The sequence below is a fragment of the Populus alba genome, chromosome 15 (assembly GCF_005239225.2).
Source record: "Populus alba chromosome 15, ASM523922v2, whole genome shotgun sequence".
Classification (NCBI taxonomy): domain Eukaryota; kingdom Viridiplantae; phylum Streptophyta; class Magnoliopsida; order Malpighiales; family Salicaceae; genus Populus; species Populus alba.
In genome coordinates, this window is record NC_133298.1 from 4893497 (window position 1) to 4918543 (window position 25047).

Sequence of the window (25047 nt, forward strand, 5' to 3'; positions counted from 1 at the left end):
CATAAGCAAACTATAATCAAAAGTAATACGAAAGAGAACCACTTACTTGCTACTTCCACCTTTCTTGAATAAAAACTCAAGATCAAAAACTAAACTCTTTGGTTTGAGGAGGGGAGGGTCCCGGTAGCTACAAGAATTAGAAGAGAGGAAGGAAATTCTCTTGCAACTCTTCCTTAAATACCTAGGTTAAATTAGGTTGGGTTTGGGCTGACTTGGGCTTAGGTTTGAGCCAAAAGTTCGGGTCTTACATTTTGTATATATAATATTATCTACTTATTTGACTCAAAAACAAAAAAAAAATACAAAAACAAATTGATAAAATTTTATTGATGCCTGGCAAGTAAAATATCAGAAATATATAAATAAAAAGAAAACATACTCAAAACAAACTAAAAAATCGATCAAAGAGTCTAAATAGTCGATCGGCTCAAACAAATCGATCAACCTGTTGATGGAGATTTCAAATTCCCGATCCATCAGTCTCCCAACAATTATAGACCTTCAAAAATCCAACATGTATATCAAAAACTTAAAATAATCAACCCATGACATTTCATCCAAATCATCAATATAACCCATAACATAAATTTCAAACCCTAAACCCTAACAAAATCATATATATTAAAACATAACTATTACCTTAAAGATCTATTTTCACAAATTCTCTTCCATTTCCTTTATCTTTTTCTTTCTTCTTTTTTTCGTCTTTCACTTCCAGTTCTATCTCTCTCAATTTTAGATTTTCTATTTTCTTTCTTCTTTTATCAATTATAGTGCAATTACCTCAATATCCCTCATTTATTTATACTTAATATTTACTCTACCACATTTGAAGACAAACTCACAGCAATCTGAATATTTGAAGATCCATTTCATCCGAGTTACAACAATGTGCGATTTTACTGTCTCAATACAAACAGAACTCAGTACAAAAGCAATCCAGGACTAAAACTTACTGTATCATATCATATCCTGTTGCAGGTGAGAAAGCATTAGGTGACTAAAACCTAATTAATTAATGGATGTCGGAACAAATACACTTGATTAGATTAATTATTAATTAATTAATTAATCAGCAAGAATATTAATCATGTGAAGCATCGCTTTGTAACGCAGGTGAAAAGAGTACAAGAAAAATAACACGTACGTCACTAAGAGATTTTATTAACTCTTTAAACAAACAAAAAAGTCCAACCAAAATCAACTAAGAAATCCAGAAATAAAAGCAAAGTAATAAAAGTATACTTATACAAATTAAGAAATCAGAGAAAAAATAACAAAATCAGTTACAAGTAAAATTAAATTTATGTAAAATATTTTGAGTATAATCTAACAACCAAATAAAAAAAATTATATATATATTCATCAATTTAGTGTCATGATGTGAGTTATTTTATTATTTTTGATAACCCGGGTTCAGCTTACGTTCATCATAATTAATTTTTGAATTCATTACATATCTTGCAAGCTTAATAAGCAGATAAAACACTGTAGGGTGACAAACATATACAAAAAAATAATAGAAAAAACACAAATTTTTTTCTTTATTAGATCAAGACCTCAAGTGCAATGAGGTTAATTTGGGCGCCTGTTATTTGGACAAGCTGGGTCAGTCTATATATTGACAGACGCATCCACCAATTATATATATACTTCCCTGCTTTTCATATTCCAAATACTTTGTAGTAGAACATCATTTACTGGTACATTTGTTCTGAAATTAATCAAATTATAATGGAGAGAGAAAAATAATATTTAGAAGAGGTGGAGGATGCAATGGGAAACATAGTATAACAAATTAATTTGGAAGGAGCAATGGTCATGATAATGTGAAAGATTATTCATCACCCCGAAAAAAGAACGCGATCGATGAAATTAAGAGATGATGAGGACGTGCGTACGTACGTCCTCCCCCTGAGAAAAACTAAACTTGCAAGCTTGAATTGACAGGGACATATCAACCTCCTCTGTGCATCAATCGCGTTTTAAAGTCAAACAAGGGGGCGAGCCGAGCTTCATTATCAACCAAATATCTATCTTAATATTGAATTATGCGCGTCGGTCTCATGCCCTAATCACTAACACCAAAGTCTTGATTCCTTTTTAATATATACGTATTAATTCCACAACTTAGATATTGCACATCCAAATTAAATCTTGAACTATCCATCTATCAACGGATGGATATGGCAAATCATCAGAAGATTCATCCGCTCAATATGAGTAGTCGTGCCCATGATGATCAACAACCAGATGCTGAGGCACCACAGGCTCCCACGGTTCCATTGGTGCCCCGAGGCTCCTCCAAGTCTGATAAAGGCGATGCAGCTGCATATCTCCTTCCTCGTGACAACCCGCACTACCCTCCTTTTCAGCGTACAATCCCGGTCATCCACACTAAACCACCCAAGGAGAGAAGCAGCTGTTGTTGCAGATTCTTGTGTTGGACACTCTCTCTTCTCTTCCTCCTCCTCCTTCTCATTGGAGTTGTTGCTGGAATTCTTTACCTTGTCTTCCAACCTAAACTCCCAAAGTACTCCATCGATCGGTTGCGAATTACCCAGTTCAATCTCACAAACAATTCCAGCTTAACTGCAACCTTCGCCGTCACCATCACGGCTAGGAATCCCAACAAGAAAGTGGGCGTCTACTATGAGGGAGGGAGCCATATAAGCGTGTGGTACACGGGCACAAATCTATGTCAAGGTTCGCTGCCAAGATTCTACCAGGGTCACAGGAACACCACCGTGCTTAATGTGTTGTTATCAGGACAAACAAATGATGCAACTACATTGATCACTTCACTGCAACAGCAACAGCAGCAGACTGGAATCATTCCTTTGAACCTCAGGGTTATTCAGCCTGTGAGAATCAAGTTTGGCAAGTTGAAGATCATGAAGGTGAAGTTCAGGGTCAGATGCAGACTAGATGTCGACAACTTAGCTGCTAATAACGCCATTAATATTAGAAATAGTAGCTGTAAGTTTAGGTTTGGGCTATAAATTAACTTTATGAATTATTTCATATTTATATTTCATTTTGATCAAGATACATGTATTATGCCCATGGACCATTGATCAAAAGGTTTTTTTTTTTTCCTTTTCTTTTAATTTTCACTGTTTTTCTTAGCTATTTTCCCCGATCCTAATTAAAGACTGGAGGATTATAATTATTTGATTTTTTTCCTCCATGTCTTTAAATTGCTATGTATTATTATGAGTGTTGCATTTATTCTCCATATATTAAATTTTTACATTACTTTTCCATTTGATACTGTTCACCCTTAATTAAGATTTAGCATTTAATGATTAATAGAAATAGTTGATCATGCAGTACTGAAAATGTTAATATATATAATTAATTACAAAAGTATTTTTAAAATCAATGTTGATGCAATGAGAAATTGGAACATGTAATTAAAGTTAAGATATAGTTGGTGAAATTATAAACCATGATCGATCAGTAACTAATTATTTTATGCAAGCTGTAATGCTAGCTTGAACTTGGATTAAAAATCTTTATTATATACAGTGGTATACAAAAAATTAATTTTAATTTACCAAAGCTTCCAGACTTGTTTTGGTATGTGGTTGAAACTGCATTCTTCAAAAATTAAATTTGTTTTTACTTAACATTATTATTTTTTTATATGTTTTGGATCATTTTAATATACTGATGTCAAAAATAATTTTTTTAAAATAATATTTTTTATATGTTTGGCCGTACATACATACATACATATTCACTATGTTTCATATTGTTTTATCTTTTATTAATTTTAATAAATGAATTTTGTGAGCACAAACGAGTAAATATCTCGTTTTATGATATTAAATATCTTGGCCTAAATTAATTTCTTAATTTTTTTAGTTTTTATTTTAGTTATTATTATTAACAAAAAAAATTATTTATTTACATAGATGAATATTAGATATTTGGATAAATTTTTTGATTCACACTTAGAATTTCTATTGTGTAAAAAAACATATCAAAATAGTTTGTATACTCAAGTTTTTTTTTTTTTTTTTAAGAAAAGAAAAATTACGACCCACTAGTGTGTACGTATCAAATCAAAATTTTAGTTTCTCTCCAATTAATGTTTTTTTCACCTTTATTTGTTTAATTCTTTTATGCAATTAATTTTTTTTTTTTCTTAACTTCATCTTTAGACATTTGATTTTTTAGAGATCTGGCTTCATACAATTTTATTACTTTGCATTTGTTTTTTTTTTAATATTAATTTTGTAATTATTTTTATTTTTTTTTTATAAATTTATCTCGATCTTATAATCCAGATCATGAATTTTGCATGTCATTTTTAATATTTTTTTTAGAGTTTTTTTTTTTTTTTTTCAAAATGTGATACTAATTCATTTAGATTTTTTTCTTTGTCCTGAACAAATGAAGTTTATTTTTTAAAATAAAAAATATTTATTTTTAAATAATATTGCTGGTGTGTTTGGCCTTGCATTATATATATATGCTTATCTTTTAAGTCATGAGATTTTTAGGTTGTGAATATATCTTTTATTAATCTTAATAAATAAGTTCATTAAATATAAGAATAAATGATTTTATAGGATTAAATATCTTATTTTACATTTCTCTATTAATTTTATTGATTTTTTTTTGGTTATTATTAATAAAAAAATTTCCCGATTGGTAATTTGTTTAATGAAACACTTGTATAGGTTTTTCAAATTTATACATTGAATTTCTTATGTTAAAAAACATATTGAAACAATCTATATAGCCAGTTATTTAAAACAAAAAAAAATCAAAACCCGTGACAAATCACGGATTAAATGGCTAGTAAAATCTAAACATGATTATCTACAGTCCAGTGATGTGTTTTCATGCGGATCCATTTCTCCAAAATATTAACCACAAAAAAATTTGCACTAGTTAATTTACCAGCATAATTAGAAATTGGAATATATTTTTCGTATCAAGTTGCAATAGAAGAAATACAAAAAGGAAACGAGTTTCATTTATTTCTTGAGCTACACTACAGCATATGGGCATGGTTATGAAGCATAAGGTTTTGATTCACCAAGTCATGGCTGTAAGTGAGAATGAATCAGGTGTGTGTGTGTGTACCAGTACTGCAACTTAGAAATAAGAAAGGGAAATGGTCTAGAAATAATGAATCGGGTTCTTACTGCTCCAAACCCTCAAATACTGCTCTCTTCATTCTCCAGTGAAATGTTATCATATCACACACATCAAAGGAACTTGCTACATATGGCAATACTGCCCCCTTCCCCTTTCCTCCAGATATCATATCGTTTCAAACTCATTCCAAAGAATACCGCTACAGGGAAAAGGTAGCTCAAAATTTAGTGGATATTGCATAACGATGAAGAAGATGATCAACAGTAGCCTCATTCCTGTTGTCAGCCACGTGTAAGAAGTCCGTGAAGAGAACCAGCAACTCCACGCCGCCTTCCCTGCATAGTTTAGGAAGCAGCAAGCATTTCTCATTGTCTTGTCCCATTTATCTTTATCAAGTTACACACCTCAGTTTCTAACAGTTAAACCCTCATTCCAATTCATCCAAACAAGTTTTGGTAGTCACCTTTTCAGTGTTGAATAAGTCCTCTGCAATTGCTTCCATTTGCTTTCGCCTTTTTTCTTCCTTCACAGACTCGAGCATATCCTGATTCCCATAGTCAAAATCTCTATCAAGAAACAAACAAAGACTTGATGATAAGTATTATTTCAAGTGGTAACACTTTTACTAAAACAACACAAATTTCTCAAATCACAAACTTACGTCATTTAATTGAATGAACAAATTATAATGTCAATCAAAAGGTTGCCACATGGGTTAGTTAAAAAGTTTAATAACAATTATGGTATCTCTAGCATTACTCTGTAGTAACCATGATCTTACTTGTATGGATATTTCGAGAATGGAATCAGATTGTTGAAACTATTCCCTGATTGAGTGTTACCCTGAGAGAGGATAAACAGCAAAATAATTTTACTTAATGTCTTGTCAACAGGCATGCCCAAACAAAAACCGCAATAAGAGAAAAGGAACAAGGAAAAAAAATGCAGATGCATCATTTATTTTTATTTGTTTTCATTGATTCAACATAAAATTGATGGCAAGGGCGCATGCACAGATAACAATTTATCAATTGAACTGAATCCCAAGGACACAAATTAAAGGCATCATGAGACCAATTCAATGGCATCTTTCTTCAATATATTTCTCAGTCTAAAACCATGGATTTGATCAGCTCCACATATTTTCCCATCACAACCATGGAGGAGAGAAATGACTGGACAAAGATTTTCTAATACACCAGCTAAAACTAATTGAGTCTGAACTCCCAGGCATGAGACTGGTAAAAAAGGGGAAAATTCCAGCACCTTTCTGAAGCGTTTGAAATTCAAAACTTCATTATTTGGAGTCGAACTGATTTGAGCAGGTAAATTCAAATCTCTAATGATTAAATCTTGGCTATAAATAATATCAGAATTTCCACTTTCAGCCTCATCAACTGTTTCTCGTTTTGCTGTCATGTTACCAATACTGTAAGCAGAGCTTACAACATGGTTATTTTCTGATCTAAGATGAGGGTCAATTGCCATTTCCAGTTTGTTCACATATTTTGGCGCTTCTTCATTGGAGATATCTGCAGTGAAATGCTCTGATGTTGGTGTTTCCACTTCTGCCTCGGAATCTGCTACTACTGTCTCATCAGTAGAGCATGATGATGAAACAAGAACTGCAAGAGGACATATAGCAGGCATTACGTCAAAGAAATGTGTAATATAATGGTAATTTAAATAAGGCATGTATATACGTTTTCTACAATTGAAGGAAACGATAGGAATTTGTGGAAAAAGAAGTTGAATTACAGATTACTTTAAAGAAGCAAGAGAAATAATAGATCCCAAACAATTGGGCCTTCACAACCAAAAAAGACTTCTGCTGAAAGCAAGGATTCTGTGTAGCAAATATGCATTCACACATTAAGATTTGTATCACATTACCACAATATGATCCCAAAAACATCCTGGATTTTTAAGGCTCTTTCACAGCAAAGCATAATTCCTCAAAGTGGCTAATAGATTCATGTACTTCTCTCTAGCTTTGAATCACATAACGATGTAATTGCTCAGAAACTCTATAACACACATGGTGTTCAACCTTCAACAAGTTACTTGTAAGCTTCTTCAATGAAACTACAGTGGCATATCCAGAATGACCAGAAACTAGAAACAAGAGATTCCAAAATCTCAGTGACGATACCAATACTAATGTAGTATTGCTTTCCTAGATTTATTATTATGGGAATTGCATCACAAAACCAACACTATTATTTTTTTTTAAAAAAGTTTGGATGACAGGGCCTATGACTAAATATTCTTGAAATGCCTGATATTAGGACTGTAAATGATTTTTAAATGCCATCAATCATCATCTCGATATTGGTGCGCAACAAAATTAAAACTAGAGATATTTTGCAAATTGGAAATTTGCAAGGCCTTACATTCCACTAGTTATGTTAGGTATCATCAAAATGAAGCATCTGAAAGTCACTTATTTCTACATTCCCAGCTTCAGGGGATATGTGGTGTAAATTTTTTAATTATAGTGGAGATTCTAGGTTATTTCCATGAAAAAAGGGGGTGGATTTAATGTTGATCTCTTCTGTTGGTTTCAGGAGAAGGAAGGACACAAGACTTAGTAATTTTGTGTCATCTGTGCAGTCCTGTCTGCACCTGGTTAGAGAAATGCTTGAACTTTTAAGAACCAGTGCACTTTGACATAATTTTTGTGAGATAGATTAGTTTTTGAAGCAGGACAGATTTGAAGTTTCGATCTTACTAGGGGTTTGTGGTGGATTGGGGCTTGGAAATCGAGGATTTAAAGGGATTAGAGTAAAGAGAAAGAGATACAGGGTTTGGAATTTAGTCGGGGATAAACTAACAGGGCTGCTAGCTTCATACTAGTAGGTTCTCAAGGAATCACACCTAGAAGATGGAAAACCTATGTATCACACCTAAAAATTCATAACACAACCACCATTATTATTGCTGGAAATTTTATTTGTAAACTTACTCAACTAAACCGGCACTCAGCAGGATTGGGCAACTCTGATTTTCTTTCATGTTTTGGACGAAGTTATAATTCATTTTAGTAAGTTTATACACATTTCTTTATCTCAAAGGAGCAAAAATGAACTGCAATGCAGATCAACTAACCAAACTATTATGCAAGTACAAGTGCTTAGAAAGGTGAAAGAGGGTAGATCCATGTTTAATGCTGTTACGAGTCCTGTCTGTAACACTGCTAATGCAAATTGCAAAGCAAGGCACACTGTACATTGGAAAATAAGATACTGACCAGATGGTGATACCAAAACAGACAAGTCTAGATGCCCAGCTAAAACAGCTCTTAACAGATCCAACTCATTCACTCTAGACAATGAACCCAGCTTGTTGAACAAATTAAACTTGTCTGGTGATCCTCTGGGGATGACGCATACCACATGACTGTCTTGCCCACAATCCAAACCCTGAAAGAAAATATTCACCCAACATGCATTAGAAGATCATATGGTTTTTTTCTGCATGATCCAAACTTGGAAAAATATTATTCACTCAATACACGTTAGTAGATAAGACAAGTCAAACATGACAATTGCTTGTAAGATAAACAAAAGCCCCATGCAAGGTTTTTGACAAAAAGCATTGATGCTCCATTCAACATCACATTCTCTTTATAGGCTGACCATTGCAGTGATTAGAAAATATCTAAAGTACGTAGATCAATAGTTTACTGTTCTGATGAAGTATCGACATCTTAGCTATGCAAAGGCATCCATAAATATAGATTGGGGGAAAAGGAACAGGATTGTATGGTACCGATGCCAATCTAAACCTGTGTTTCATTGAAATTGTAAAAGCATCTGGCACTGACATGTGTCAGATACATCCAAAATAAAAAACTAGTAAATATGAACAGACATGTGAAGATGGGTGCTAGTGTGGAGATTAAAGAACAATGTTCCTTTCTAAACAAAGGATCATTGAGCTTCATTTAACTTTTGCTACAAGTTCCCATCTTATTAGAATATATTCTAAAGGAATATCTGTCCAACAAGTTTCCACCAATGGCCTAAACGCCTAAAAAATGAGGTGCTGCCATCCCAATCAATAGTTCAAAAATCTCACATTAGTGAACAGAATTCAACTCTCGAAGAGACATGGCATTTTTATGTCACTGTTCACTCTTTCCCCATTAAATATTCTCTCTCTAAAAGTAGAGGTGTTCATTATGAAAAGTCATTATGATACAATTACTGCTAAACAAAGCATTTATAACAGTAATACAAGAAGATATTTGCAAAGCAGTGGGCAATCTAGCCCAACAATACTCATTCCACTAGAGGCAAGTCTGCAGGCCTTGAGTTCAAGTTCTGTACTTCCCTAATCAAGCTTTTCATTAAGGCTGAAAAACCCAAACAACCAGCATGGATAGCATAAAGTAGCAAAATCTACTAGTTAAAAGAAGAAGAATAATTTAATTTCAGACAGCAATGAAAGACAAAATAAAAGTCTTAAGATAAAGTTTTTAACCAGTAAGAATCTTGAAATTTCATTAAAAAAAAATATACTACTCATCTCCCCGAAATCTATCAAGTGATAATAAAGTTTTTAACCGGTAAGAATATTGAAATTTCATAAAAAAAATAAACTATTCATCTCCCCAAAATCAAACGAACAAAATAAGTGTCTTCATATAAAGTTTTTAACCGGTAAGAATCTTGAAATTTCATAAAAAAAAAATACTACTCATCTACCCGGAATCAAATGAGTTATAATAAAGTTTTTAACCGGTGAGAATATTGAAATTTCATTTAAAAAATGTACTGTTCATCTCCCCAAAATCAAACAAGTGATAAAGTTCCCATTTTATCAGCAAAGATGCAGATCTTAACAAGAGCATGAATTGCATACTTTGGCATTTGAACAGAATTCTTCTACAAAAACAATCTTTGCACCGCATACTTCCAACAGAGACTGCAACCTGTCCTTGAACTTGTACTGCACAACGGAAAATAACAATAAATAACTACCCAGATTTATAATGATAAGACTTCAGATCTAAGCTTACAAATATTGTCAGCAAACAACTAAGCTTCCAAACAGGAATCAAACTACCAATTAAATATTCACGCTATAACAAAGAGATTGGAACAATCGCCCTAGGACAAACAATGTGAATGGATCAGTGGATGAATAGCTCATCTCTCTACCTTAATCTTATTCAACCACATCCATAGCCTGATCACTATCATATCATGCCCTCCTCCATCAGCCAAAATGGGAAACTGCAGCTATCCATCCTGTTCTTAACCCAAACTCACTGTCATCTTCAACAACAGTTAAGAAAAATGACCAGACACTCCCCTCCATGATCAGTTTAACTTTCTTTATTCTTTGAGATAAAAAATAGAAGAAGCAAAAACTTCTCCGTCTATCACAAAGAACAAAACCAGTGGTGCCTTGTTTTTTTTTTTGGAATAAGCCCCAAAAACCATAAGCCTCATGGTACAAACAAAACCTTGCACCTTTCGAGTTTCAGTTAATCCTAAATTGGAACATCCAAAAAAAAAAATTCTTTCTGAAACTCTCCCACACGCTTACCTTCATTTTTGAAATGAGATGGCTCCATATACATCTTGACAATCAAAGTGTGACATGCAGCTAAATTATTAACCTAGATTGCACAGACAATTAATGAACCATCTCCCTGTGGGCAAAGGCAACAGTATAATGAACAATTGGATAGACAAAACCATCTTTCCATTGTGCAAAAGCAATAGCGTATTGAACGCTACAATCACAATACTCAAAGCCATGTATTCACATCCAGTTATAGAGATGTAAAACATCAATGAAACCCTCATTTTTTGGACCATCCAAACATGATCCATGAATGAAGGTGCTTAAGATATAATAAGGAAGGTGAGGCAAATTGAAGAGAAAAATATTTTGGTGTAGGCATCATAGATCTTTGAATCAACACAAGCTAAATAAGTCCATGGGTGGTTATGCACACGCAAAGATATTAGGCACATAAGAATACTAAGCTGATAAAGACAAGCAGTTAAATTTCAATATTATAACTTAAAGAAGAAAAGAAAAGACAGTAGTCTGAGAAGTAGGGTTCTGGCTGGCATGTCATTGTTGTCTTTGATAGCAAAGATAAGAACAGTGTATTTTGGCAAGTCCTCCATTCATGTCAACAGAGATTACAAATGTTATGACGGGTCAGTTGAAGCTTTTATCAAATATCAAAGTCTAAGACACGGCAACTTTAAAGTTAAGTACACATTGAAAATTGAAATATCACGATTCAATGCAAGAGTGTCAGAAGGTTACAGTACTTTGATTCCCCAAGGGAATCAGAAGTGATAGAAAAATTTTGTAATTACTGGAGAAAATCCTGGGTTTTTCAAGTAGAGCTAGTCAACCAGATCCAATTTATTACCATATTTATTGATTCCAGTAAACAGGTGAATCCTTCCAAACACTTAGCACGAGTTCCTGATGCTGCAACTTTGACTGATACTCCTTCCACTGTCATTGTTGGAATATAGCTGAGGGAAAAGGTATAATGTATTTTATTAGCTTCATCAGAATATATAAAAGGAACTGCAGATAAGCGTTAAGAAATCGGTATAACCATGACTGAAATGATACTTACGAGCTCCAGCTAGGAATTTCTAATCCAATCCTTTTTTCTGCAACCAACTAATCATAATACAGTAATTAGTGATTGTACAGACATAAATAAATATTGTCGGTTAGATAAATACTTTTGCATTTTACTGTTGCCCCTCTAGTATCACCAAATATGACTTGTTTAACCATTCCCAAATGTTCCATGGAAAACATAGCTATTATTTACAACTTAACATTTTATGCACCAAAAGGATCCATAATCACTCCCAGTTAATGCAGCAGCTCTGGCAACACCATGGTGTATCCTAACCATTTTCAATCATTCTCATGAAAAGATAAATTCATTACAATACTCCTCTATTCTGTTTTAGTTTCGTCCAAAATCAAAAAACAAAGGAAAACAAGCAATGAGGAAGTGTCAAGTGAGGGTTTGCAAAAGTCACAATTCCCTTCCAAACCTCCATTTATCAAAGTAAAGTTGTTAGTTAACATTCAAAATTAGCGCTCAAAAGGTTTTCACTTGAACATCAGCTACTATTAAACCCTAAATAAGAAGCAAGGGATATTAAACTAGTACCTCAACCCAACTCCTGAGAACAATAGGTTTCTTAGACACAATAGCATCAACAAGATCTTCTTGAACTGGCATGAGCTCATCAGCAAGAACATGTGTGCACTCTTCACTCAAATTGTAGGTAATGCAAGCACCTATAAAAAGACAGCATGCTAACTTGAGGACGACTATAATATCTTGCAACAGCAAATGACTTTCAAGTAAATTGTAGAATCCACTAAACTAGCTCAAAAAGCTGCTTGGTTTAAGAGCAAGCATCACTTCCAAAGAAAGAAAAAATGGCGAGCTTCTAAAAAAATGTGATGGTGTAACAATACCATTTATGCTCTAAAAAAACTGGCAGCATTAAAACTGCAGGGAGACAACATGATTGGTTAATAAAGCAATGAGACCCGTAGTTACCACCAGCCATTACCTTTCTTCTCTTCATTGTCTTTTGCAATTCACAAACATGCTGTATCTACACTGTTCAATTGAAAGTTAACCAAATTCCACACTAAAAGAGGGATCAAATCTCTGATTTCTTGATTCTAAGTGCACTGCAAACCCAATCATGGTAACTGACACACCTGGCACCCACTACCACTACCACTACCACTACCAACACTAATTTGCATAAGAAGGTCCACTCAACTAATTTTTAATCCCAAACTAGACAGGATTGGGTGTATGGAATGCTTCCCTGAGTTGCATAGGAAGAATAGCATGACTAATAACCCTGCCAACCAACTACCACAGGTTCTTTCAACATATCAATAGCTGTCATAGTTTAGATCAGAAGGTTTGCAGTGTATATCAGTTTTTTATAGAAAATGAAGCTCAATAATTCTCAAAACACATTAATTGCACATCACCGCCAGTCACATGAGAAATACAGCAATTATCAGTGATGGCTTTATGACCAATATTATCACAAAGATGTGCCTTGTGCTTTGGTCAGAATACAAAATTTCATTCCTGTCAATTGTAATCATATATTAATGGCAAAATGTAGGCTAGGGAAGAAAAATATAGGTTGCATAAGCCACAGATGTTGCAATCTGAAGCACATGTAACCAAACCAAATGGAGGGCAAAAAGTAGATCAACTCAATAATATAAAAGCAAATATACATGGAGATTTTATAGGTAGCTAAGTTGTTTCTCTAACTTACCAATTGATGAGACTTTGTCTCGAAGAAGCTGATCCACTTGAAAGGACTCGGAACAGTAGACGAAAAATACGAGTGGAACAAAACAGAACCTGCCAGATTTTAGTTGCATGACAATAGTTAAATTGGAGATGAAGACGAAGTTTTTTAATGTCTTATGGTCTTAATCTACTTTACAAATTGCTCTAAGACTGACCATCCAGAGTTAATCTAAGTACTGTTACTGTTTTAAGAATTATATCTGATGAAAATGTCAAACATGCAAAAACCAAAAGGCCGAACATGGAAAAGACTTAATTTTACCTGTAGACGGCAGTACCAGTTCCAAAGGAAACCACATCTCCATCTTTTAAAAATGTTTCTTTATTTAGGAACTTATGTACCTTTTCCTTGTTAATGTATGTTCCATACTTGGAGCAATCTCTAATCAGAATTCGGGAGGGTAGGTCAGATTTCATGTGCAGAGGATGATCCATTGAAATCATTTCATCAACAACTACTTCTGCATGGATTCGAGAAACACCTTTGTCTTTGCAAATAATTACATCACAACCTAGAACAAGGATAATTTTGGATTATTTCAGGCGAATTGGGTATCAGCATAACTAGAGTAGCTCAGGTGTGGTAAAGTCCTAAGCCTCAAGCAATCGATCAATCAAGGAATTAAATTACAGTGCAGTAATCCCAAACAATATTAATAACAAAATTACCTTTTCGGCCAACTTTGTAGACACCTTTTGTAAAGATATAATATTTGTCTTCACCTGCCAATTTCCATGTGAAGTAGACAAACAATCAGCTGAGTTGAGTGTGTGTATAGAGAGAGGGGTTGAGAAACAAAGAGACATGATAAATTCTAACTAATTAATTAAGTAATTTCCCAGCCAAACTGAAATATTAAAAAAGAAAAAGAAGAATGAGATGTAAAACTGACCTGAAAGAGGATCGACCGGAAAAAGACCCCACACCATTCTGATTCTGATCTTATGAAGCAGCAGCAGCTTTCTTTCTACGATTTTTATTTCGCTTTCGCTCTCTGCTCTACAGTGTCTACACTCGACATGAGCAGAAGCCAGAAGGCTAACATATATTTGAATTTGGGCTAAATAGGACTGTCACTTGGGTCATCATGACCCATGAGATTTAGCGTGCATTTTCTCTTTTTCCGGCCTGCTTTCGATTTATCTTTCTTTTCTTCTGCTCTCACTCCATAGCCCATCCATTAGTCTTGATTGTTGTTGTTGTTGTTATTTCTACTCTTTAACTACATCGCATAAATTAAAAATAAAATAAAATTAAAATTTGGTTGAACTATTCAAACCTCTTCTAAAATGGTAAGAACCTTGAAAATTCATTAAAAACAAACTATTGATCTCCCCAAAATCAAACGAGCGTTAATGTTCCCATTTCGTCAGCAGAAATGCGGAAATGAATATCTTAACAAGAGCATGAAGTGCATACTTTCTAACAAGCATATGGTCAGCAATGATAGACATGGGAAAATAACAAAATTCTTTTACGGAAACAATCTCTGCAACCTGTCCTTGAGTTTATACTGCACAAGGGAAAAGAACAGTAAATAACTACCCAGATTAACAATGATAGACCTGAGATCCAAGCTTAGAAATACTGTTAGTAAATAGCTACGAAATCTTAATTCAGTTTTTTTGGTTTTTTAAAAAAAAACCCTGATTTTTTCGATTTCATAAACTGAATCTCAATTCTGTTTGGGTTTAGTTATAAATTTGAAGCCTTTTAATCGACAGGAAATCTAACCAGAAAATCCGATTGTTGCTCGACACTTAGTAACTGCACCTGATTTGTAGTCTTTAGTTATAAGTAAATGCATATTCTTAATAAACACTTTTGAACAAATCTTATTATTCATTCACTGCCAACAAAAAGAAAAAAAGGCATAAAGCTGCAAAGCTTTTTTCTTTTTTCTTTTTTTGTCATCACCTAAAACGTATTTACAGGAGGCAGAGCGTACAACGTGATTTGACTACTAGTTGGCTTTTGTAGTTTCACGCGTTTAGGGTTTGAGTTTGGGTTTTGTTTTAGGGTTTAGGGTTTAAGGTTTAGGGTTGAGGGTTTGGGGTTAGAGGTTTCTGGTCCAGGGTTTATGGTTTAGGGTATTGGGGTGTGGGGTTTGGGTTTAGGGATTAGGGATTAGAGTTTGGGGTTTACAATTTGGGGTTTAGGGTTTGGGGTTGAGGGTTCATGGTTTTTAGGGTTTAGGGTTTTTAGGGTTTAGGGTATAGGGTTTTTAGGGTTGAGGGTATTGGGGTTTAGGGTTTAGGGTATTGGAGTTTAGGGTATTGGGGTTCAGGTTTTCGGGTTCAGGGTTCGGGGTTTGGGTTTGGGGTTTTAGGGTTTAGGGTTTAGGGTTTTAGGGTTTAGGGTTTAGGGTTTTTTAGGGTTTAGGGTTTCGGGTTTAGGGGTTAGGGTTTAGGGTTTGGGGTTTGGGGTTTGGGGTTTGGAGTTTGGGGTTTGGGGTTTTTTAGGGTTTTTAGGGTTTAGGGTTTGGGATTTAGGGTTTAGGGTTTCGGGTTTAGGGATTGGGGTTTGGGATTTAGGGTTTAGGGTTTCGGGTTTAGGGATTGGGGTTTGGGGTTTGGGGTTTGGGGTTTGGGGTTTGGGTTTTCGGGTTTGGGGTTTAGGGTTTAGGGTTTAGGGGTTTAGGGTTTAGGGTTTGGGGGAGGGAGGGTTTAAGGAGGGAGGAAGTGAGAGAAGGTCTGGAATTGGAGATTAGAGAGAGACTGAGCTGCCGGAGAGTTATCACCTCCGGTCACCGTTGGATCAGCTCCATTTTCAGGTATGTTATTCACCAACCCCCCTACTAAATACTGACCGTTGTGATTTTAGAATTAATCTACCAATCTAGAGTTCTGGTTCTTTGATTTCTTATCCTTTTTTTCCCTGTCACCCGCCAACCCCTGTTTCATCTCTTTGCTTGAAATGGCTTCGTCCAACAATCCCACCGCACCACACACTGTCCCAACAACTAGTAACCAACAAATTCAAGATGCGGAAAAACAACACCCCACACTTACACAAAAAAAACCCAATCCCACCTCCTGGGCAGAAAGAGTTAGAGTCACAGACCACTCAAGTACAAGGTTTTCTTTAGATGGTATCCCTAGACAGACTGCTGGAGCCAGACTAATTATACCTGAAGATATCCTTTTAGACACCACAGGGAAATGGAACAGATGCATGGTTGGTTTTTTCCCTGGCTTTAGAATGCCATACCATGCGGTGAACACTATTGCATCTAGAGTTTGGAGGAACAAGGGATTGGAAAATGTCATGACAACGACAAATGGCTTTATGCTATTCAGATTTCACACTGAACTTGAGATGCAGGAAGTGCTAAATCAAGGCCCTTGGATGTTTGGAGGCAAAACTATCATTTTACAACAATGGCACCCCCACTTTGTGTTTGATAAAAACAAAATATCCAAACTTCCAGTTTGGATCCGATTGCATGGTCTGCCCTTTCCCTTGTGGTCAAAGAATGGATTAAGCTTAGTTGCGAGTATGGTGGGAAGGCCTCTCTCCTGTGATGAACAAACATACAATTGCACTCGCCTAGACTATGCTAGAGTATGTGTGGAGGCCGATGCTGCATTACCTTTCATTCACCAATTTGAGATTGAAAGCTCCCTCTCAGCAGACCCTATATTAATACAGGTGGAATATGAGTGGAAGCCGCCGAGGTGTGACAAATGCAACCTTTTTGGCCATGTTTGCACAAAAGGAAAAAACTCAGACAGAGCACCGGGAAACATTTCTGATGGCATCCCCACGGTATCAGTAACTAACAGGAAAACAAATGATGAGGCTACAGTGTACCCTGCTAGCAAAGAGGGAAAAGGGGTGCTTGAGTGCACCACTAGCAACAATATTGAAGTAATAGACGGGCCTGGCAGGAAACAAATTGGTGGCCAAGTGAAAGTGAAAGGCAATACTGGTTTTATCACCAAAACAATTGAGAGTGGGGAAGGCTTCATAGCTGTGTCCAAAACCAGTGGGGTTAGGCAACCGGTGGGGAAGGCATCTGTTGATAGCAGAAGGTCCCAACAATCTTTGGAGCAGCAACCAAAGCAACCAGTGGGACTATGCAGTAACATCTTGGCTATAACAGGAAGCAACCGGGGTGATGACACTGAGGATGAGGCTTCAGACACAGACTCAATTCATGATCCACACTCTGTTGAAGAAAACCAACTTCTCATCACAGGTTTTGCTAACTGTATGGAGAACAAAATGGCAACCCTGAAGAGTGCCAGTGCTAGTGAAGCATCCACATCAGCTAAGGATAGCTACAAGGAGACTTCGTCGCTCCCCAGAGGTAACCCTCTCTCCCCCTTCACTAAGCAAGCAGGGAAAAAGAAAGGGAAGAAGCTGAAACTGGCCAAAGGCCAATAACCCCACTGGTTATGTCCTTTGAGTATCACCTGTATATATTTTTATGATTAAGATAGGATGCTGGAACACATGGGGACTTAATAGCCCCAAAAAACAAAAAACTATTAGAGAATGGATTTTTAAATCCAAGCTAGGCATAGTCGGCTTGCTAGAAACCAAGATAGCTGGCCCCAACTTGAATGCAGTCTCTGCAGGCCTTAATTTGCACTCTTGGAATTTTGTATCTAATATCACTGCTTCCCCCACATGCCGAATTCTGATAGGGTGGGATCCTACAATTTTCAGTCTCTCTTGCATGCATTATTCTGATCAATGGGTTACCTGTGAAGTATCCACACTGTCCACCAAAGAATCTTTTAAGATCACGGTAGTATATGGGCTTAATACTCCAGCTGGGAGAAGATTGCTATGGGATTATATGCTTCATCAAGCCCCAGCGTTTGCCTCCTCACCTTGGGCATTGCTGGGAGACTTTAACGCTATATTAAAGCCTTCTGACCGGTCAGGGGGGGATATGCATTGGTATGGCCATCATCAGGAGTTCAGCAATTGTATTCAAGACACTGAGCTGATCCAAGTTCCATTCATAGGACCTAAATTCTCTTGGCATAATGGTCAGCAAGGTGAGCATACAATTTTGAAAAAGCTGGACTGGATATTCTGCAATCCATCATTCCTCTCCACTTGGCCGGCAACACATTCAAAATTTCTCCCCCGAGACTTATCAGACCATAGTGCTATGATAATGGATCTTAATAGTTACAAACCCCCCCCATTTCCCCTTTCAAGTTCCTGAATATTTGGGCTGATCGGGAAGATTTTTTGGAGCTTGTTAGAGCAACTTGGCAGCATCCAGTCATGGGCAACCCTATGTACAGCTTCACAACCAAGCTTCGTCTTCTAAAAGCTGGCCTCAGAACTCTCCACAGACACACCACAAGCCATATATCACGCAGGGTTACCGAAGCTCAATCTAACTGGAACCTAGCTCAAATGGCTCTTGATGAATTCCCAGCCTCAGAGGTTTTGGCAGCATCAGAAAGGAACTGTGCAAGAGCTTACAACCAACTTTGTCAGGATGAGGAGGCAATTTATAAACAGAGATCTAGGATTCAGTGGCTGCAACTTGGTGATAAGAACACCAAATTTTTTCATAGATCACTCGTCCATAGACAAACTAGGAATGCAGTTCATGTGCTAACTGATGAGGCAGGCAACCAGGTACATGATAAGGAAAAGCTGGGAACCATGGCAGTTAAATATTTTCAACAGCTCCTGACAGCCCCTACTCCTGCTCCAGAAGCTAACATCCCCAGGCTATATCCTAATGCTATTCCATCCACAAGCATTCCACACCTCATCCAGCCGATCACAGAAGAAGAAATAAAAATGGCGTTGTTCTCCATCCCGGATAGCAAGGCTCCAGGGCCGGATGGTTTCACTGCCTACTTCTTTAAACAAGCCTGGGAGATTATCAGAATAGATTTTATTGCAGCAATTCAATTTTTCTTTGACCGAGGCTCCCTCCCACGATGCATCAATGCAACCAGAATTGCCCTGGTGCCTAAGATTGAGAACCCAGCTTGCATGAATGATTATCGACCAATATCATGCTGCAACGTCCTGTACAAGTGTATTTCAAAACTCTTAGCTACAAGGCTGAAGACTATTCTGCCCGATGTAATAGGCCCTTCTCAAGCAGCCTTTGTCCTGGGTAGACAAATCTCAGACAACATATTGCTCACCCAGGAACTCATGCACAGATACCACCTGGGGAGAGGACCGGCTAGATGTGCTCTGAAGGTGGACTTGAGGAAGGCTTTCGACACAATTAGCTGGGACTATATTCTACAGGCTCTGCAAGCTATAGGCATCCCTGGGAAAATGATTGGCTGGATCCACACTTGTATCTCCTCAGCTTACTTCTCGGTCAGCCTCAATGGGGAATTACACGGGTTCTTCCAATCTAGCAGGGGGCTCCGTCAAGGTGACCCCCTCTCCCCCTATCTCTTTGTTCTGGCAATGGAAGGCTTGGGGGGAACGCTGAAGCTAGCCTCTTTAAACCCACAGTTTCGGTTCCATTGGAGATGCAAACAAAATTCTATCATCAATCTAAGCTTTGTCGACGACCTCATGCTGTTTTGTAAAGCAACCCTTGCGTCAGTAAACATTATCAGGGATGCTTTGGATAGTTTCTCTTGTATCTCAGGGCTGACTATAAACCATGACAAAAGCTTGGTGTTTTTATCCGGAGTTAAGGAGGACCTCAGGACTGCCATAGTCAACTGTTTAGGATTTAAACAAGGGACACTGCCAGTAAATTACCTTGGTGTTCCCATGATCAGCTCACGGCTGACACACCACAATTGCCTCTAACTTGTTGAAAGGATCATCTCAAGGATAAAGCTATGGACATCAGCGTCCCTCACCTATGCAGGCCGGCTCCAGCTGATCAAGTCAACCCTCTTCTCCATGCAAGTCTACTAGTCAAGCATGTTTATACTGCCGAACTCAATTATCAGGAAGATTGAGAGCTCCCTAGCTGCATTCCTATGGAAAGGTACCTCCCTCTCTCACACTGGAGCAAAAGTGGCTTGGTCCACGTTATGTTACCCCCTAGATGAAGGCGGGCTGGGGATTAAAAACATAAAAACTTGGAATAAAGCAGCCACATTGAAGCATATCTGGAGGCTGCTAACAGAGGATACCTCCATTTGGGTTGCATGGGTGAAATCGGTCCTACTAAGGGGACGTTGTTTCTGGTATATAAACACTCCCTCTTCTTCCTCATGGTCTTGGAGGAAAATTCTTCACAGCCGGTCTTGGTGTCAAGGACTGTTCGTCCCTCTCATTGGAAATGGCATGTCCACCTTCTTATGGATGGACTATTGGCTGCCGAATGGAAGAAGACTATGTGACATCCTGCCCTTCAGACTTCTGTCAACCCCGGAGCTACCATGGAATGCCAAGGTTTCGGATATCATCACAAACGGCTGCTTGGCTCCTCCACCATGTCACCAGAACCTTCAACTAATCTGGAACTCCATCAGCATCCACCCTCAGATACAGCAGGCGGACAAATGCATATGGCAGGGGAATTCATCCGGCATATTTACAACTGACTCTGCATGGGAATTGCTAAGGGAGGCTAGGCCGAAGGACTCCAAGTACCACCTTATATGGTTCCCAGGGCATACCCCCCGCCATGCCTTCATTCTATGGATTGCCTCAATGGACCGGCTATACACCATGGACAGGCTCCTCTCCCACCGGATCACTAACAGCTCAACATGCATTCTTTGTGGTCAGCAGACAGAGACACATGACCACCTCTTTTTCCAGTGCACCTACTCAGCCGGCGTCTGGGGATATCTTTCAGCCAAAACCCTCTTCTCATGGCCATATACAACGTGGCAAAGTCTTCTACAGTGGGCAGCTTCCACCTTCAGGAAAAAGAAGTTCACTCACATCCTCGCCCGGCTGGTACTCTCAACAGCAGTATACTATATATGGTATGAAAGAAACAATAGAATTTTCAAACAAATTTACAGGACTTCACAGGAGCTTAGGGATGAAGCTTTTGAGATCATCAGGGCATGCTTGATGAACAAGGACCACATGCAGATTCCAGCGATTTTCAAAAGCATTTGGAATCTTACAAACGCATGATATGCAGCAGCAACAATGCACAAAGCCAAGGCAGCGCTGGAGTTTCTTCCTCTTAGCTTTATGGCATTTAATTTTTTACCCCTGTTCACGTAGATGCCATGCAAATTATTCAAAGGTTGGGGCCACCAACCCACGGTTTGCTGCTGCAGAGAGCCATATTTCCATATTTCCATTGGTTTTGCTTCCTTCGGATAGGGCCTTGAGCCCTCGGTTTGCTGCTGCATTTTGCTTTCTTCGGATGGGGCTTGTAGCCCAAGAGACTTATTTTCTTTACATTGTTCTTTCGTTATTTTTGCTAGCTGCTTGCAATCAGCTTATTTCTTTATTTTCATTTGGGGTATGCCCCTCGTAGCTATGTAGAGAATCTTCCATCTTTTATATACATCTTAATATTTACAAAAAAAGTTTAGGGTTTGGGGTTTAGGGTTTAGGGTTTAGGGTTTAGGGTTTTAGGGTTTAGGGTTTAGGGTTTTTAGGGTTTAGGGTTTTGGGTTTTGGGTTTAGGGTTTAGGGTTTAGGGTTAGGGTTTAGAGTTTAGGGTTTAGGGTTTAGGGTTTGGGTTTGGGGTTTGGGGTTTGGGGTTTTGGGGTTTGGGGTTTGGGGTTTGGGGTTTGGGGTTTTGGGGTTTGGGTTTTGGGGTTTAGGGTTTAGGTTTAGGGTTTAGGGTTTAGGGTTTAGGGTTTAGGGTTTAGGGTTTAGGGTTTTTAGGGTTTAGGGTTTTAGGGTTTTAGGGTTTAAGGGTTTAGGGTTTAGGGTTTAGGGTTTAGGGTTTTAGGGTTTTAGGGTTTAGGGTTTAGGGTTTAGGGTTTAGGGTTTAGGGTTTAGGGGGGTTCATTTGTGCTTTTCTAGAGAGAGAAGCTAGAGAGAGGTTAGAGAGGAAAGATACAAAGGGGCGGTGCTCCGACAGCCATATCTCCGGCGACCACCGTTGGATCAAGCCAGGATTTGGTTATGTTGTGCACTGAACTATTGTCTACATTCTGACCGGAGGGATCGTCGATAGCTGCCGCCGTTGAAGAAATCTGACCATTTGAATGTTTTTGAAATTTTCTGGAAACCCCCCAAGAGCTGTCAGAGTCGCCGGCCGATTTCTCCTTGTTCTACCGTTGGATTAAGCCTATTTTCTGGTATGTTATTAACATCTATATTGCCTACATACTGACCAGAGGGATTGTCCATATTTGTTTCCGCCTGTGAAAGCTAGCCTTTTGAAGATTTCGGGAAAAATCCTTCCCGGAACAGTCACAGCCGCCGGCATATTTCTCCTTTTTCCACCGTTGGATCAAGCTGATTTTTGGATATGTGATGCGTCTGGTTGGGATACTCATTCTGAACGGTGGAGATTAGAAATAAAGCCTCCAACAACGATTTCTACATGTTCAACTGAAGGTCGTCAATCTCAGGTCAGTTTCAGTAAAAATTGATATCTGTTGGAGATCGAACCGTTGAACATGCTGATTTGTGAATATGTTATACATAACATCTGTGTCTACATTTGAAACCGTTGGGATTGCGATTGATTGAAAATGGTTGTGGATTAATTGTTTGCTGAAGCTATGCCAAAATCTGCCATGGCTTCCATTCCGAAAACCCAAACACCAAAGCCAACACCACCCCCTCAACTACTAAACATCCCACAAACCAACACCAAACACCCAAAACACAGCCTCCCCAACCTCTACCCGACCCACTCCCCCTCGGGTTTTTGGCCGATAAGATTAGAGTTACCGACTCTAAATACTCGATGCACTCTTGACCCCATCCCTCGTAAGCCGGTTGGCTCTCGTCTCAAAATGACTAGGGGACTATGGGAGAAGTCTTCTACGGTGTGGCATCGTTGCCTAGTCGGTTTTTTTTCCTGGTTTTTAAGCTTCCTTATTTCTGCTATGAATTCAATTGCTCACAGGATATGGAAGAGGTTTTGGCCCTTGAGGATGTGACATCCTTGGCCAATGGATTTACAATGTTTCGTTTCAAAACAGAAGATGAGCTTCAAAAGGTCATTGAAAATGGTCCTTGGATGTTTTGGTGGGAAAGCTATTATTCTTCAGAAATGGCATTCTGGGTTTGTCTTCGACATGAACAAAGATCACCAAACTTCCAGTATGGATTCGGATATAATGATCTACCTTTTCCTTATATGGACAAAGGAGGGTTTTAAGTGGAGGTAGCCAGTAATGGTGGGCCAACCACTCTCTTAGTGATGAGTTTGACACTTGGAATGTAAGCGCCTAGACTACGCGCGGTTGTGTGTTGAAGGTAGATGCATTCTCTACCATTTGTCCACAAATTTTTGAACTTGAGTTCTTCCAATACTATCAGAGAAGTTCATGTGAACTATGAATGGAAGCCGAAGAGATGTGAAAAATGCCATGTTTTTTGGTCCCACTCATGTCAGCCTTCAGCTGATAAGCAGGATAACAGTGAATGCCTCTCCTAGTCATCAGGATTAAAGGTAATGACTCACATGCCTCTAACACAGATGATAAGCAGCTTAACGGTGATGCCTCTAACTAGTCATATCAGGGTAAAGGTAAAGCCATTACCTATCTAGCCACAAAACACAGATGAGATGTCCTCTGAAGAATCAGATTTCCTCAGGAGAGAGCAGATACAGATTGTTCAGATGAGAACAGATTCAGATGAGTCAAGCCTCTGATTTCCTTAGATGAGAGTCTAGCTGAAGCCGTCTTGATCTTGGTTGGATGTTTTAACCCGATAACTCCTCCACTGTCCACAAACAACCATGTTTCGGACAACGCCTCTAGAGTTGCCTATGTGTACTACTAGTAAGCAAATGGCTTTTGCCAATCTTCTTCAGAAAACCAGTTCTTCATCTCAGGTACCTCCCACATATTTACCTAAGATGACACCATCTCGAGCACGTCCTCCAGAATCTTCTGCTGCACATTCTGTTGGATGTGATGACACTGGATTTACACTTGTTACTAGGAGGAAAAAGAAGAAGGATACTACTCATCGTGTGGCACCATCCTTTTTACCTTCTAGTTGAGCGATGATCTTACTTGAGTTTTGATTATTTCTGTACCAACCGTTTCAACGGTTTATGCTGCTTTGTATGTTTTCTTTCGATGTACAAGCTTGTTTCCTTTTTGTTGACCTTCTAGGTCCTTTGTAATACTTGGGGTATACCTCTCGTATCATGTACTTTTTTTGGATCTATACAACTTAACTTTTATTCAAAAAAAAAGTTTAGGGTTTAGGGTTTAGGGTTTAGGGTTTAGGGTTTTGGTTTTTAGGGTTTAGGGTTTTAGGGTTTGGGGTTTGGGGTTTGGGGTTTGGGGTTTGGGGTTTGGGGTTTGGGGTTTGGGGTTTGGGGTTTGGGTTTAGGGTTTTAGGGTTTAGGGTTTAGGGTTTTAGGGTTTTAAGGGTTTAGGGTTTAGGGTTTAGGGTTTAGGGGTTTAGGGTTTAGGGTTTTAGGGTTTAGGGTTTGGGTTTTTAGGGTTTAGTTTTTAGGGTTTAGGGTTAGGGTTTAGGGTTTAGGGTTTAG

General features: G+C 37.9%; 3 protein-coding genes across 4 annotated transcripts; 2 read left to right on the top strand and 1 right to left on the bottom strand.

Annotated features, from left to right (window-relative positions):
- Positions 1-2051: 2051 nt before the first annotated feature.
- Positions 2052-3097, top strand: LOC118056295 (NDR1/HIN1-like protein 6). Its single transcript, XM_035068470.2, has one exon. The coding sequence runs from the start codon at positions 2181-2183 to the stop codon at positions 3000-3002; it is 822 nt and encodes a 273-aa protein (XP_034924361.1). The 5' UTR covers positions 2052-2180; the 3' UTR covers positions 3003-3097.
- Positions 3098-4968: 1871 nt separating this feature from the next.
- LOC118056296 (nibrin homolog) lies at positions 4969-14527 on the bottom strand. 2 transcript variants are annotated; one of them, XR_004688789.2, is made up of 13 exons: positions 14371-14527; positions 14147-14200; positions 13740-13989; positions 13440-13528; positions 12290-12420; positions 11735-11781; positions 11519-11627; positions 9982-10068; positions 8366-8537; positions 6382-6740; positions 5897-5958; positions 5579-5659; positions 4969-5450 (listed from the first exon to the last, which is right to left on the bottom strand). XR_004688789.2 is itself a non-coding variant. In XM_035068471.2 (13 exons), the coding sequence occupies exons 1-13, from the start codon at positions 14405-14407 to the stop codon at positions 5397-5399; spliced, it is 1554 nt and encodes a 517-aa protein (XP_034924362.1). In that variant the 5' UTR covers positions 14408-14526; the 3' UTR covers positions 4969-5396. The 2 variants fall into 2 exon arrangements, 1 of the variants encoding a protein (XP_034924362.1); XM_035068471.2 differs by having other exon boundaries at positions 5579-5681; positions 14371-14526.
- A 1867-nt stretch (positions 14528-16394) lies between these two features.
- Positions 16395-24549, top strand: LOC118056312 (uncharacterized). Its single transcript, XM_035068487.1, has 6 exons — positions 16395-17790; positions 18131-18490; positions 18685-20218; positions 20390-21350; positions 23443-23601; positions 24358-24549. Exons 1-6 carry the CDS (start codon positions 16395-16397, stop codon positions 24547-24549), a joined length of 4602 nt encoding a protein of 1533 aa, XP_034924378.1.
- The last annotated feature ends 498 nt before the right edge of the window (positions 24550-25047 follow it).